The following is a 13,960-nucleotide window of genomic DNA, read 5'->3' as shown; positions in this document are numbered from 1 at the left end:
ATGGCAGAAATTGTTCTCTGTTCCCTCATAAACTGAAAACTTAATGCTGAAAACTGCTGCCCATAGCCAAATACCTGAAAACAAAAACAACATGTCAGAACCACAGTTGCATTAATGAAATAGTTGGTGCTTTATTTGTAGTTTGCTTTAAACTGTCTGAATTGTTTCACACTGGATGTTTGTGAGATCCGTTTATCTTTTTTCAGTCGCAGCCTGTAAAGAGGTGTGGAAACATATAAGAACAGTATTCATCCGCCGTTTGCATGATAAGACACCTTCTGGGTCATCTGCTACTAAAAAACATCCATATTACCTTCATGACGCAATGCAATTCATGATTCCTTACATAACGAAAAATAGACACCAGGAAGAGCAATTTGGCAACTCTACACACCGAAGAAGATACATCATTCTATGGAGAAAACGAAGAAGACACTCAGATGAATGAAGCGCTGAATGAAAATGTGCCGGAAAATGTCACACCATCGGAGAGCACCATCGTGATACAAGCTTCTTGACAGAGAAACCAAAACGATTCTAGGCAGCGGTTATTTAGCAAATGACATCAGCTAACCGCCTTGGATCTGGTTGATAAGGGTTTCATGAACTACATGAAGCAACAAACGGTCGAAAACTCCAGACCCAGATGCAGAATTTTTACACAGCCTACTCCCAGACATGAAATCAATGACTGTTAAGCAGAAATGTACATTTAAAACTGGAACTCTGTATTTAATGGATGAGCTGTTAGAGGGTACAGACAGTGACTAGCAGTCTTCCACAGGATTGAGCGAGGCATCCACTTTTTATCTACAACATCTCTTCATGAAGTACAGGATAGCTCCCAGTCAGTGTTAACTTATTTGGAAAAGGAATTGAGGAAATCAGGAAACGTCGACCCTCATTTAAATGGCACAGATGACAAAAATGGATTGTAACAATTAATGTAAAGGAAACATTTCTAGCAGCAGTATTGTAGTTGTTTAGATGTCTACAGAATTTGTATGTTGGTAAAAAGATAAAATTTCCTTACCTCAGAGTAATCAGTAGTCTTTCTTTTGCTGACACAGCTGTACGAAAATTTGTGTTTTGTCTTCGAATTTGAGGTTTGGAAGGTCGCGGATTCAAGTCCTGATGAGGTCATTTGATTTTTTTTCAGTTGACCTGATCCTTCCAGCCACACTAGGCCCTGGGGTTTACACAGCCTCTAACAGAAATGAATACCCGGAATTAATTAAATAATTTTCCTGGGTAGTAAAGCGAGGCCGGCGCGTAAGGCTAAAAACTTTACCGCCATCTTTGAGCCGATTGTCTAGATAGTGTGGGACCCTCAACGTCTCACAACCCTATGGGCCTTCATGGCCTGGTACAGGGATAGCTTTCTTTTTTGTTTTGTTTTACAAGATCCACTAATAAAGAAAACTTTAAGTGCTCATTTTGTAAAATGATTTGAACAGGTCTTGATCCTGATTAAGTTCTTTCGAAACAATATAAGCACCTGAGTTTAAATTGTCGCGAAAGAACGGATGTACCAAAAGTTTCCTCTTCTCCTGTCTTCTCCTCTTAGGCCGTCTCAACTACCATCATATCATTATAGGATCAATATTATTATCTGACATTGCAGACGAGAAGTGCACGAAATTGGCGGGTAGACACACCCGCTTGAGTTGATGTGAGCAACTAAATGAATGTATGTGGGGTAGGCCCTCTCGGCCTTTGCACCGTGACCTACAGTGGTCTATGGCGTCTATGGTGCTTATAATCGAATGCAAGTTTCCTCAGTGTGCGCCTGCTAATCTGGAAACCAGTTGCCTGCTTGAAATCGGCGATTATTCTCGGAAATCGCGATTGCATTGCGGTTGCCAGTTTCCTTGGTGTGCCCCCGGCCTAATAGTTGGAATGTTGTCATTCGTCAGCTGATTAATAACTGATTAGAGCGGTTTCAGATTATGAGAAGTGTACGTTCGAAGTTAACAGTTATATTCCCATTACAATAGTAAGCTGCTCTGTAAATGTGTAATATACTCAGCAGGTCATTAAAGGGAAATATCTTCGTAGTAAATGTACAGAAAATAACACGACCTGGAACCAGAGGGAAGTGTTCCTATTGCAAATCCTTCAGATTTAACAACACAAAGTAAGACATTCGCTAGTGTAGATGAAAACTACAGTTTACAGCAATAAGTCCCGAATCATATTTATAATATGTACATTTGAGACTTGGAATCGTTAGTGGAGCCGTTATACGAGCTATTTCCAAGCTTATCAACCATATCTAAGTATGTGAACATTACCCATTACTATTTTTTATCATTATTGAGCAAGTAAGTATGTTGAAAATATTTTGACGACTTTTTGCAGTTGTTTGTAAAATATATGCAACATTCTGATTTTAAGTTTTCTGTTTTATGTTGGTTCTCAGCTGTGCAGCATGACTCCCAGGTTATGAAGAATGATCATTATTGGTTTGACTGGCAGGATAATTATATATTATTGTACTACACATAAAGTGTTGGTCCGTCTTTAAGAAGGGCGAGAGTTTATGCTCTTGCTAGTATTAGTTTATACTGAGATAAAGTAATATATTACTACATTGTCACATAACCTGGGAAATGTTAGCATAGGAGCGAAAAACAAATGTCAAGGCAGCCCAACAGGGAAATGAATGTGCAGCTAGCTATTTGTCCTTGTCTGAATGAATGCCTTGGCATTCATTCAGTTGCTTCATCAACTATTGCCTCAGGCTAGAGAGCATCAAAATTAAATTGTAGCTGTAATGAGAGGAACCTGCAACATTGTGATTCTGTATCCCATTATATCTGTTCATAATAAATATAGGAAGAATTAAAATAATCACTTATTAAGTTTCTTTTGTTTTGTAAAAAATTAGTGACCAAGATGCACTGTTAGGGAACCAGGCAAGGAGTATTTATACTGACAATGTTTTCGGTTGTCTTAGTTTCCTTAGGCATATGCCAAGATAATAATTAAAAATAAGCCATCAGAAGGTTAGTATCTAGAGTATACCATGACTTCTTCCATAGCTCTTTTTAACAGTGGTCCTACTGTACGTCATTCAGGCTCCTTGATCTCAGTAATTGTAAAGTAACTGAACAACTGTAACAGATAATCAGATTATAATTTTAGTCCTAAATTAGACTTCATTATACACCACATGAAATTAGTGTGTCTCAGTAACTTATCGAATTAAGGTTTGGCCACACAGAGCGCTATGTACGTTATGTTAGCTATATGAACAGAAAAATATCTCCCTTTATTGCCAATGTGATGGGCCACACAGACTTCCGTACGCTATGTTCTCTATGTTAGCTGCGTCGCAGAGTGTACACAGTGCACGTAGCAAACATGGCGTAGCGCTCTGTGTGGCCGAACCTTTACAGGTTCCTTTTGTTGAGAATAATTTTCATTGTAATGTTAGTTTTACATACTTCATTCTGTGACTACCTGCACAGTATATTCTAAATTGTTCTGTTTTTCCTTTGTTACAGCTGTAAATCCAGATTAATTTGTCAAGGTGTTTGTAAAAATTTAATTAAAACAATGACTGCTGTAGAGGGTGTTACTTCAAACCAAGTGTTCCAAGGGCAAGAGGACCGATTCCGTGGCATCACAGTTGATTCATCCAGAGAACCATGTGATGTCAATGCTTTTCCTAAGAAGCTGGAAGGTACAGTTCTGTGCAGATACATTATAACTGTTTAAATGAGCCATATATCTTATACAGAATTGGTCTCCATATCCAAATAAGTTCTGGCAACCAGCAGATTTGGTATTCCTGCTTTCACCACCTCGTTCAACCTAAAGCTCAAAAATGCAAATACTTTTCTTAATACAAATATGGAATTTATGATAATACAGAGTATTAATCAATATTTACCTCATTTACTAGTCTCCACTTTCTCTCCTGTCCTTTCTAATTTATCACCTTTTTGTAAGATTTGAGGTTGCACCTGCTCTGCTGGTTTGCTCGCGGATTTCTTCTTGTCTTCTACCCTGAAGATGGAGGTGATACGTTCCTCCGAAATGTCGGTTAATACAATTTCTATACAGCTCACTACATCCCAGAAGACGGCTTTCTTCATATCACCTTTTTGTTCGGAGGAGCATATCAGTTCCATCTTGTCCTCTGCTTGCCACCTCCTTTCATGCTGGTTTGTATCCCAGAACTCTTCTTTCCAGTCTTATCTTCAGCAGAGTTGTCATTGTTCCATACACTGAAATTCAGTTTAGACTGCATTTTCAGGTACTGGCTTACAGTGATGTAGACGATGATGTTTGATGTATGATACATTTCCTCTGGAGTATAGATATTTAACTCATGTGCACAGAAATTATTTCAGCTGTAAAGGATTTCTGTGAATAAACATTTCTGTCTACTTGAAATTGAAACTGAAATTGGTGTGTGTTCAATTTTCCAGCATCACTGAAACACTGGACTGTGAAGAGTTTCCGTGGCATCTGGTTCAAAGTGACGCTGGAACATGCAGATTGGGTTCCAATTCTTGCAGAGGTGTGCAGTTTGTTTGCAGTTGTCTTTGATAATGAAATAGATTTGATGAAAATGAACTTTTGGGTGTAAGTGCCACAACATGGCACAATTACTTGTTTAATGGGATTTATTCTCCAAAAGTGAAGGTTTTATAACTAGTTGAAAAATTTAATTATCTTATAATAGAATGCAAACTGGAATGGAATAGAAAAGAAATTCTGAGCCACTTGAATCCTGTTCATGCTCTCAAAACCTTTCCCAGTAAAATATTTTTTAATGCTATTTTCAAATCTTTTGCAAATGATCACTGTCTAAGAAATTTCTTTGCCAAAATACAGTCATGAAAACACACATAAAAGCTACATGTTCAGTATTGCAACCTTGATTTAACTGTTTCAGCAGTCTTAAAGAGTGAACTGGCATGGCCCAGTTAGTATAGGTTTAATTCCTGGTGATGACAGAGATTTTATTGTGTCTAGACTTATGAGGCTCACCCAGCCTCCTGTCATATGGATACCAGGGACTCTTTCCTGATGGGTGAAATGCCAGGGTTATGAACTTGACCACTTACCTCCTACTGCTGAGGTTAAGAAAGTATGGATCTATATCTCTTCTCCTTGATACGTCTTTATGGTGCTTATTTAAGTACAGTGATAACAAACAAAACAAACTCCGTGATTTTAGTCAGCAAGTGAACTATACCGACCGAGCAACTGCTGCTGTCGGTGAAGTTCAGTGCCAACTTTTGTGGATAGAGGGTGTTGTGTAGTCAGTGCAACAAATCCCCAGAGCCATTAATTTCAGTTTTCTAGACCAGAGCCACTGTTTCATTGAAATAGCTCCTCAGTTATCCTCATGAGGCTGAGTGGACCACATTCCAGACCCACTACTTCTCAGAAAAAATCTGGTAGCATCGGGAATCGAACCCGGACCTCTGGATCTGTAGCCACGAGTGCTGACTACTAGACCACAGAGGCAGTGATAACTTTACTTTTTACTTCAATAATATGTATGTATGTATGTATGTATGTGAGAGGTGGGCCATAAAAACCGGCCCCCGCACTGCGACCTTCAATGATCTATTGTGCTTTACTTTAATAATATGAGTGAGAAATAGAAATCATGTTTCTTGCAATGTATTCAATTCCTCACCTACTTTTTGTCTCTTGCGTTCATCTGTCTCCTTTAGCACTTTCTTTTCATATACTTGTAATTTATGTATGTCTGCACTTTACAGCCATATAAAGTAAGTAGATGGATGTCTGTTTTATATACTGTGACTTGAATAAGCAAATACTACAACTTGTTCCTCTTTTTTTATGGCACTTTAGAATGAATTCCAGTTCCATCATGCAAAACCTGGATATGTCATGATGTATCGCTGGCTGCCCACTGCAGAAGAGTGCAACATTCCACCATATGCACACACAATGACTGGTGTCGGTGCAGTTGTGGTGAATGATGCACATGAGATCCTGGTGGTGAAAGAGAAGTTCTTTGCCATACCACATTGGAAATTCCCTGGTGGCTACCTAGAACCTGGTGAGTCACTCTGCCATCTTCTTTTTCATCAAGTAGACATACATTTTTCTAGTTTCTTCTCTCATCATTGACCTTTCAGGACGTAACCTCCTTCTCAATTTAAATTGGACATTTTGTGTAGGGCTTATTTTATCTTCTGTTCTTTGTGAATGTCAGGAACATGGTAGTATAGTTCGTTGAGGCATTATGCTACAAGCTGGAAGGTCATGGGTTTGAGTCCCGATGAGGTGGATTTTTTTTTTTCATTTGACCTCATCCTTCCAGCTGCACTATGGCCCTGGCATCAACTCAGCTTCTAACAGAAATGCGTGTCTGGAATTCTCCTGTGGGATAAAGGGTGGCTGGTGGGTAAGGCTGACAACCTCACTGCAATCTGTGAGCTGATTGTCTAGAAAATGTGGGAGCCTCGACATCTCACAGCCCTATGAGCCTTCATGGCCTGTTACAGGGACAGCTTTACCTTTACCTTTATCTTTGTGAATGTTACATAGCTGCTTTCCTATGTGGCTTCGGTCTTTTTATATTTGGGAAATATATCAGAGCCCTGTCTTATAATCTAAATCCTTACTCTGTTGTGGTGAATCAAATTTTTCGCTCCTTGAAGTGAAACATTGTGTGAAGTGTTGCATGATTTTTTTCAAGGAGGCATGTTAACATCTGAGGCAATGAAGTGAAAGGCAGTAGACTGAAGAATAGGATTCAGTTTCCATAAGTTGTATCATTTCTTTTCCTTTCAGCATTGCTTGGAATTTCTCAGGTTTCGCACCTGGGAAATGAATAGAGTTTAAAGAGTTTCATGTTTAATATATTTTCTCTTCTAAGATATTCCAATTATTTGGTCCATAAATCAACAAATATACATCAATGCAGAAAGACAGCAGTTTCCTCAACCACAACTTTTTAACACCTGATGATGACCACTTTGGTCGAAACATATCATGAAAACTTTTAAAGTGAATATCTTTTATTAAGTTTAAATAAATTGTTGCACATAAGACTGTAGAACTAATTAAAAACACTAATTTTGAATATTGTTTCACCTTGGCAAATATGATAATGCTCAGTTCTATAAGCATCTGTTGGTATTGTTTTGTAAAGGTGAGGATATTGGAGATGCGGCAGTCCGAGAAGTGTTTGAGGAAACCAATGTGAAAACAGAATTTCAGTTTCTCATTTCCTTACGACACACCCATCATGGAATGTTCAAGTGCTCGGACATCTACTTCATTGTGGGTCTGAAACCAATTTCTGAAGAAATAAGTAAATGCAACAGAGAGATAGCAGCTTGTAAATGGATGAAGGTATTGTAGCAGTATGATTAATGTATGTAGGACATTGGTCGCTTTTGAATTAGGCACTGATACTTTTGATGGCCATTCATTTTAGGTCAAAAACAGTGGGCCCTGTCTCCATCTAGGTACTGTTCAGTTGTATTAAGGTAATGTGTTTTCTTCACACTGATTACATAAAAGAAAATCTCATTTTATGAATCAGCACATGACATGAAAATTTACATCTCTGATACCTTTCTGTGATAAGGGGCCAGAGGAGTAAGGGTAATATTAGAGTTGTCTCTCTACTTAATTAAGCACTGTGCCATGAGGATGTATGGGGGAGTGGAGTTATAGCTTCACCACTCTTGGCCTTGACACTAGATGGAGGTGAGTGGTCAGCATCATGCCTGTCACTTTACCCCCCAGGGAAGAAGTCCCTAGTGCCCATTGGATATGGAGATGAGTAGGCTCCAGAGCTGGTCTGAATGCTGTGGAGAAGAGGGAAATCCTTTGCCCTCACCAGGAATCAAACCCTGATTCCTCAGCCATCCAACCCATAGCCTAGTCACTATACTGACTGAGCTACCCAGGCTCCAGGAGGTTGGTGGGGGCTAACCTAAATGATGTCTCAGGTGACCAGAAAGTACATGTTTATGTAAAAATTATATAAGTTGCCCATTGTTATGATTATGTAGGCTACAGTGGTTTGGACATGTAGTTCAGATGGGGCATAGAGAATTTTGGTGGAGAAACCTCTGGGAAGGTGGTCATTTGGGTGGCTGAGGAGATGGAGAACATAACATTGAGACAGATATTACAGAAAGGAGTTGTGAGGATGGGCAGTGGATAGAACTGACTTGGTATTGTGCTCAGTGGTGAGCTTCGGTGTTAGCAGTGTTGAACCTTCATTAGCTAAGTAGGTATATAAATTCTGTCTGAAACATTTTTTCTACTCGTTGGTGTTTCCACCTTATCGTGGTGAGGGGGTTTGAGTATGCCAAGGACCCTAAGAGGTATACCAGCGGTAGCGTAGTTACTGGCAAGGCCTCCCTTGCTGGGCAGGTCAAAGGATAGGCATCAGACGAAGGGAGACACCAAAAACCAAAAACTTATGCCGGAAGCAGCGTCATCAGCAGTGACTTGAAGCACAGAACAAATGATGCTCGAGATGTTTCAAGTTCATATAGCAACAGGCGTGACCAGAGTGTTTTGAATGGCTGTTGTACTGCGATGTGGAAAGCAAATGGAAAAACTACCACAATATCACTTTTCCTGGATAGCCTCTTTCCAAAAGCAGAAGATCGCATTAAGTGGAGGAACTGTTTTGAAAGAGACTGTGGACCTGTTGTCTGACAGATTACTGATGAATGAATGAGTGTATAAAACAATAAATATACTGCTCCGGACTGGTATTTATGAGGTGATGAGTTCAAATCTTTGCCAGGACACTGTCATGACTGAGGTTATTTGTTTTTTTTCCTCAGCCCCTCCAGGCAAATTTCAGGATAGTATGTTGATTGAACCATGTCCACTTCCGTCTAGATCATTACCAATTTGTTCATCTGTCCTGCTATTTAGGAGCTGGGATAGAGCAGTCAGTATAGTGACTGGCTACAGGCTGGACAACCAAGGGGTCAGAGTTCAAGTCCCGGTGGAGGCAAGAATTTTCTCTTCTGCAATTCGTCCAGACTGGCTCTGGGGTCCACCCAACCTCCTATCCAATGTGTACAGGGGGCTCTTTCCCCAGGCATAAAGCAGCATGGGCGTGAAGCTCACCATTCACCTCCAACTAGGGTTGGGGTCAAGAAAATGTGGATCTATGCATCCACTCCCAATACACCTTCATGGTGTAGTGCTTAATTAGATAAGCACAGGGGAAACTTTACCTTTACATCTATCAACCTGCTATTTAAAACTATGTATTTTTGCTGCTGACAGTATTGTAAAATAATTCACAAAAAGATTGAGATTACCTCTTTCTAAGGGGCCCAATTGAGTAGGTGTCTTCTTCCCCGTTCACCTGAGGACAGAAAGAGATCCAGTTTCTGAAACGTGTTTTCTATTCTCTAGAATACCAGACGACGAAAAAATGTCCGAAAACCCAGTAACTCTGTGAAATATAAAAGTTTGTTTTGTTCAGCTGAAGTACTGGCTGTAAATGACCAGTAATTTCTAAATTGATATTTGATTGCCAAATTTTGGGAAGAATCTCCCATAAAAAATGTTATCAAAATCCAGAATGGGTAAGGAGTTAGGAAGATTCTGCAAGGGGTGTCTGAAACAACTTTTAGTGAAAAATGCCTAATATTTTATAATTATAACAAGTAATTCCCAAGGAAGAGAATGCTTAGCTGTGGTTGTTTTTATATTTGATGTCTGAAAATAGGGAATTTAAATCTAGAGCTACTATGGCATGGGTTTTAATTAGGCAGTAATGGTATTTATGTTATAAAAATGTCATATTAGGCCTGCATGACTGGCACATAGGTTGTTAGAGTGGTGTGATATAAGGATGAAGGTTAATGCACTTCAGGATCTAAACCTACTGTAAAATAATATTCCATCGAGTTGCTACTACATGACTTATGCAGTTGAGAATGTGTTATTAAGTAAACTGAGAACCATTAAAACATACTGATTAATGTTGCAAGTCTTCAGTGAATAGTTTCTCTTTTATAGAGGCTGTAATAGTCTCTCATATTACAATTTCCAGAAATGTTTTTTTTTATTGCTAGTGGGGTGGGACTAAGTAAGTCCCTTGTACTGGGGCCACTTATGGCCTATTGTACCAGCCCCAGATGATAGGTGAGGGTGATTGTGGAGCAGTTGGTGGAATAAAGATTGGCAGGGGAAACCGAAGTACTTGGAGAAAACCTGCCCCAGTGCCAATTTGTCCACCACAAATCCCACTTGACCGGACCCGGGATCGAACCCAGGCTGCTGCGGTGGAAAGCCAGTGACTAACTGCTTGAGCTATGGCATGGCCTCCAGAAATGTTGCTCTCTTAAATTTCATCACATTCATGTACAGGCCTGACCCGAAGTTTAGCACATCTACTTCTTCTGCTAGTGAAGTGTTGAGATATTCTTGGGGATATCCTCAATAAAAAATGTACATTATGAGCTTTTAATTTGTTGATTCACTAAAACTGAAAAATACTGTTTTTTTTGTAATGTGACACCATTGTAGTTTGGTAGACACTTAAGATAGAAGATGGAGCCTGTATACAAAAAACAAACTCCATGGCCTGAAGTCCGTAAGCGAGCTATACTGACCGAGCGACCGCCGCTTGTCAGCGAAGTTAGTGCCAACTTTAGTGGACAGAGGGTGTTGTGTGGTCAGTGCAACAGATCCCCACGGCCGTTAATCTCGGTTTTCTAGACCGGAGCCCCTATTTCCTTGAAATAGCCCCTCAGTTATCCTCACGAGGCAGAGTGGATCCCGTTCCAGACCCACTACTAGTCAGAAAATCTGGTAGCTCCGGTAATCGAACCTGGGACCTCTGGATCTGTAGCCAGGAACTCTTTGTGCAAAACATCAATAAATATCTACCAGGCTATAGAGCATCAGATCCCAGAAGACAGGAATCTTTTTAGTCACTTCTGTGCGAATCTCAAATCTTACATTGATTTGTTAATGATTTATTAACATTTTTGTCTATGATGGTTAAAGGTATGGGAATGCGGGTCTTTATTTACCAGTGGGTAATTCATTCAGAATCTATAGTAAAATACAAGCATACTGTTATATGCTACAGCGCTCATGTTCATGATTTCAGATTGAAGATTTCTTACAACATTCAAATGTTACTGATGCCAGTCGTTTCTTTTTGAGGAAATACCTAGAATACCAGAAAAATAAATCATCTATTGTGTGTGCAAAAAGTATTCATCCCTTATTAAACAAACCCCAGTGTGTATACAGCATTGACTTCAACCCAGATACAACTTCGAAAGGAAGAAGCAACTTGTAGGAAGATATCAACATGGTGCTTGCAAGTCCCTGGGGTCTTGATTTAAGAACTGACCTGTAAGCTGATCAGAATATCCTTCAAGCAGTGTGAAACGAATGCTGAGAAACTGTACCAAAATCTATTATGTGTGGATGCAATAACAAGTGAATTTCAAATAATGATGGATTTGGCCCTAATGAAACTAATTGGACTGTCAAATTATCTTCAGGTTACAGTATTGAAGTGCATGTATATTAACTGCTCACGATCAGGGGGTGCAGTAAGAAATAACAGTAAATCTGAACTTTGCAAGTAATTACAGATCTATATACAACTATTTTTATATTTTAAATGGGAGGTTTATAATCCATGTATTGTTTATTATACATATGAATATAATCGTGACTGAGTTGTGCATCTATTTATTTATGATGTATTTAATAATGCCTTCGGTAGCATAAAATGTTGGGATGATTAGTGAATAATGAGTGGGCGAGTTTTGTGAAATGATTGCTTTGCTAATGAAAAAGATTCTGATTATAATGGATTTATTAAATTGTCTTAATAATTTTGAAAATAACACACAACTTTACAACAATACTGGAAATAAAACATATAATTTTACCTGTTGTTTGTATGGGTGTGAAACTTGGTCTGTCACATTAAGAGAGGAACACAGATTGAGAACTTACGAGACTGAAGTGTTGCGGAAAATATTTGGACATAAGAGGAAGGAAGGAAGGAAGGAGGAGTAGAATGCTAAAGGAAACTACATAATGAGGATCTTCATCATTTTTACTGTGTACCACATATTGTCAGGGCTTTAAAATTGAAGAGAATGAGATGGCTGATGCATGTCTCACACATGGATGGGACCTGTCCATAGGCGGTAGAATAGTATTAACAGTGATCACAAAGAAGTATGATAAGAAGATATAGAGTGAATTCATGTGGCTGAGAGAAGAAACCAGTGGCAGTTTCTTGTGAATACAGTAATGACTCATTGAGTTTCATAGGAGGTAGGGAATTTTTTTACTAGCTGAGTAACTATTAGTTTCTGAAAAAGAACTTTGCTCCATTTAGACATAATAGCTGGAAACATTCTACCTTTAAGCGATCCTCATGTCTTCAATTTATCTTTTCTGTTTTTAGTAAGTTCAAGGGAAGGCTTTATAGAATTATACTATTTACACAGTTGTCTATTGTTTAGATAGTGAAAGTGTTATAAAATAAAAAAGAAAAGAGGACAGAAGCTGGGATCACTCATTTGGTATAGCAGTGGGCTAAGGGCTGGATGCCTGGGGTTCAATTCCTGGCAGGGGCAAGAGATTTTTCTTTACTTCGAAGCATCCAGACCAGCTCTGGGTGCCACCCTGCTTCGTACCCAATTGATACCAGGGGCTCTTTCTTCAGGGATAAATGGCTAGGGCGTGAATCTGACCCCTCACCTCCATTTAGTGCCAAGGGCAAGAATGGTTGAACTATATCTCCACTCCCACATACATCTTCATAGTGTGGTGCTTAATTACATAATTAATTAAGCAGAAGGACAACTTTACCTTACCTTAAGTGTCATAAAATAACCTAGAAAAATTAGCAGTTTTAACAAAATTACAATTAACATATTAATTTCACTTCAACATTATATACTTTGTTGCATCCTGGCACTGGTTCAGTCTAAGACATTTTCAAAGTGTAAAGTAATTCTTGTTTCTTTGAGTTTTTTCATAAATAACTAGGGATGTCATATCGCCTCTTTTATAAAGGATCTGTGACTGTCCTGCTACTTTTAAATAGAGCTGAAGCCATCCTGAATGAATTTCAGTTCAGTACTGTGTACTCATATACAAAATGCATTATCACTCACTCATGGAGCTGAGCATTTCTTGAGAAGCTGCCAACTGTGCAGCTATTCAAGAACTTCTGATTTATGGAACATGAAGGTTCATTATCCAATATATATTCTGCTATTCTTCTTTCACTGTTTTCAGGTTGAAGATTTTTTACGTCATCCAAATGTTCATCAAACAAATCGATTTTTTGTGAGGAAGTACTTAGAATATCTAAAAAACAGAGTAACTGTTGAATGTGTGAAAGACATTCATCCATTGCTACAAAAACCCCAGTGTGTATACAGCATTGACTTCAATCCAGATGCAGTTTCCAGTGAAGAATTATACAGGAAGCCTCATGAGACATCATGCTGTAGAATGGAGGGCTACATGGTACCTTAAAGTAACACTGTAGAGAGTGGTTTTTCTTAAAGCATTGTTTTCTGTTTGGGATATCATGGAATTTTAGGTTTATGGTTGCATCTCTTGTGGATTCCAAGAAATCTGTAGATCTTTACTAGTGTTGAACGCTTCAGTCTGGCTAATAGTGTGCTATATCAGTAAGACTCGAAGAATATAAAAACATATTTTTCCTCATCTCCACATCATAGAACCTTTGTTCTACTGAGAATTGGCTGTGTGCACTATGTAGCATATACACTGCAATGATGACTTTGTATGCACCAGGCCAAGGAAGCAGGTAAGTTCACCTCTTGAATGTAGGTCCCAAAACTGTGCTTTCAGACATGCATTGCCATGAAAATGAGAGTAAGCTATGTGTACTGTGTAGCTAATACACTGCAGCATTATCTTTGTTGGAGTATACAGCAGGACCTGGAGGTGGATAGAT

At 38.9% G+C, this 13,960-nt stretch overlaps 1 protein-coding gene across 6 annotated transcripts; it reads left to right on the top strand.

The window, feature by feature from the left end:
• The first annotated feature begins 1,861 nt into the window (after positions 1-1,861).
• LOC111873330 (nudix hydrolase 8) lies at positions 1,862-13,707 on the top strand. Of its 6 annotated transcripts, none has more exons than XM_023867964.2 (6): positions 1,862-2,137; positions 3,510-3,688; positions 4,440-4,531; positions 5,842-6,052; positions 7,151-7,353; positions 11,105-11,902. In XM_023867964.2, the coding sequence occupies exons 1-6, from the start codon at positions 2,013-2,015 to the stop codon at positions 11,297-11,299; spliced, it is 1,005 nt and encodes a 334-aa protein (XP_023723732.1). In that variant the 5' UTR covers positions 1,862-2,012; the 3' UTR covers positions 11,300-11,902. The 6 variants fall into 6 exon arrangements, with proteins under 6 accessions (XP_023723732.1, XP_023723731.1, XP_023723734.1 ...); XM_023867963.2 differs by lacking the exon at positions 11,105-11,902 and adding an exon at positions 13,270-13,707 and having other exon boundaries at positions 1,864-2,137; XM_023867966.2 differs by lacking the exon at positions 11,105-11,902 and adding an exon at positions 13,270-13,707 and having other exon boundaries at positions 1,864-2,279.
• The last annotated feature ends 253 nt before the right edge of the window (positions 13,708-13,960 follow it).

This window comes from Cryptotermes secundus, unplaced genomic scaffold (genome assembly GCF_002891405.2).
Source record: "Cryptotermes secundus unplaced genomic scaffold, Csec_1.0 scaffold223, whole genome shotgun sequence".
NCBI classification, from domain to species: domain Eukaryota; kingdom Metazoa; phylum Arthropoda; class Insecta; order Blattodea; family Kalotermitidae; genus Cryptotermes; species Cryptotermes secundus.
Note: the sequence above shows the minus strand (reverse complement) of the source record. Positions and strands in the feature narration are given on the sequence as shown.

Coding starts and splice junctions, on each gene's coding strand:
- LOC111873330 (XM_023867963.2), top strand. CDS start 2,013: ATGTGTAATATACTCAGCAGGTCATTAAAGGGAAATATCTTCGTAGTA. Junction 3,689..4,439: donor TTTTCCTAAGAAGCTGGAAG/GTACAGTTCTGT, acceptor TCAATTTTCCAG/CATCACTGAAACACTGGACT. Junction 6,053..7,150: donor TGGTGGCTACCTAGAACCTG/GTGAGTCACTCT, acceptor TGTTTTGTAAAG/GTGAGGATATTGGAGATGCG.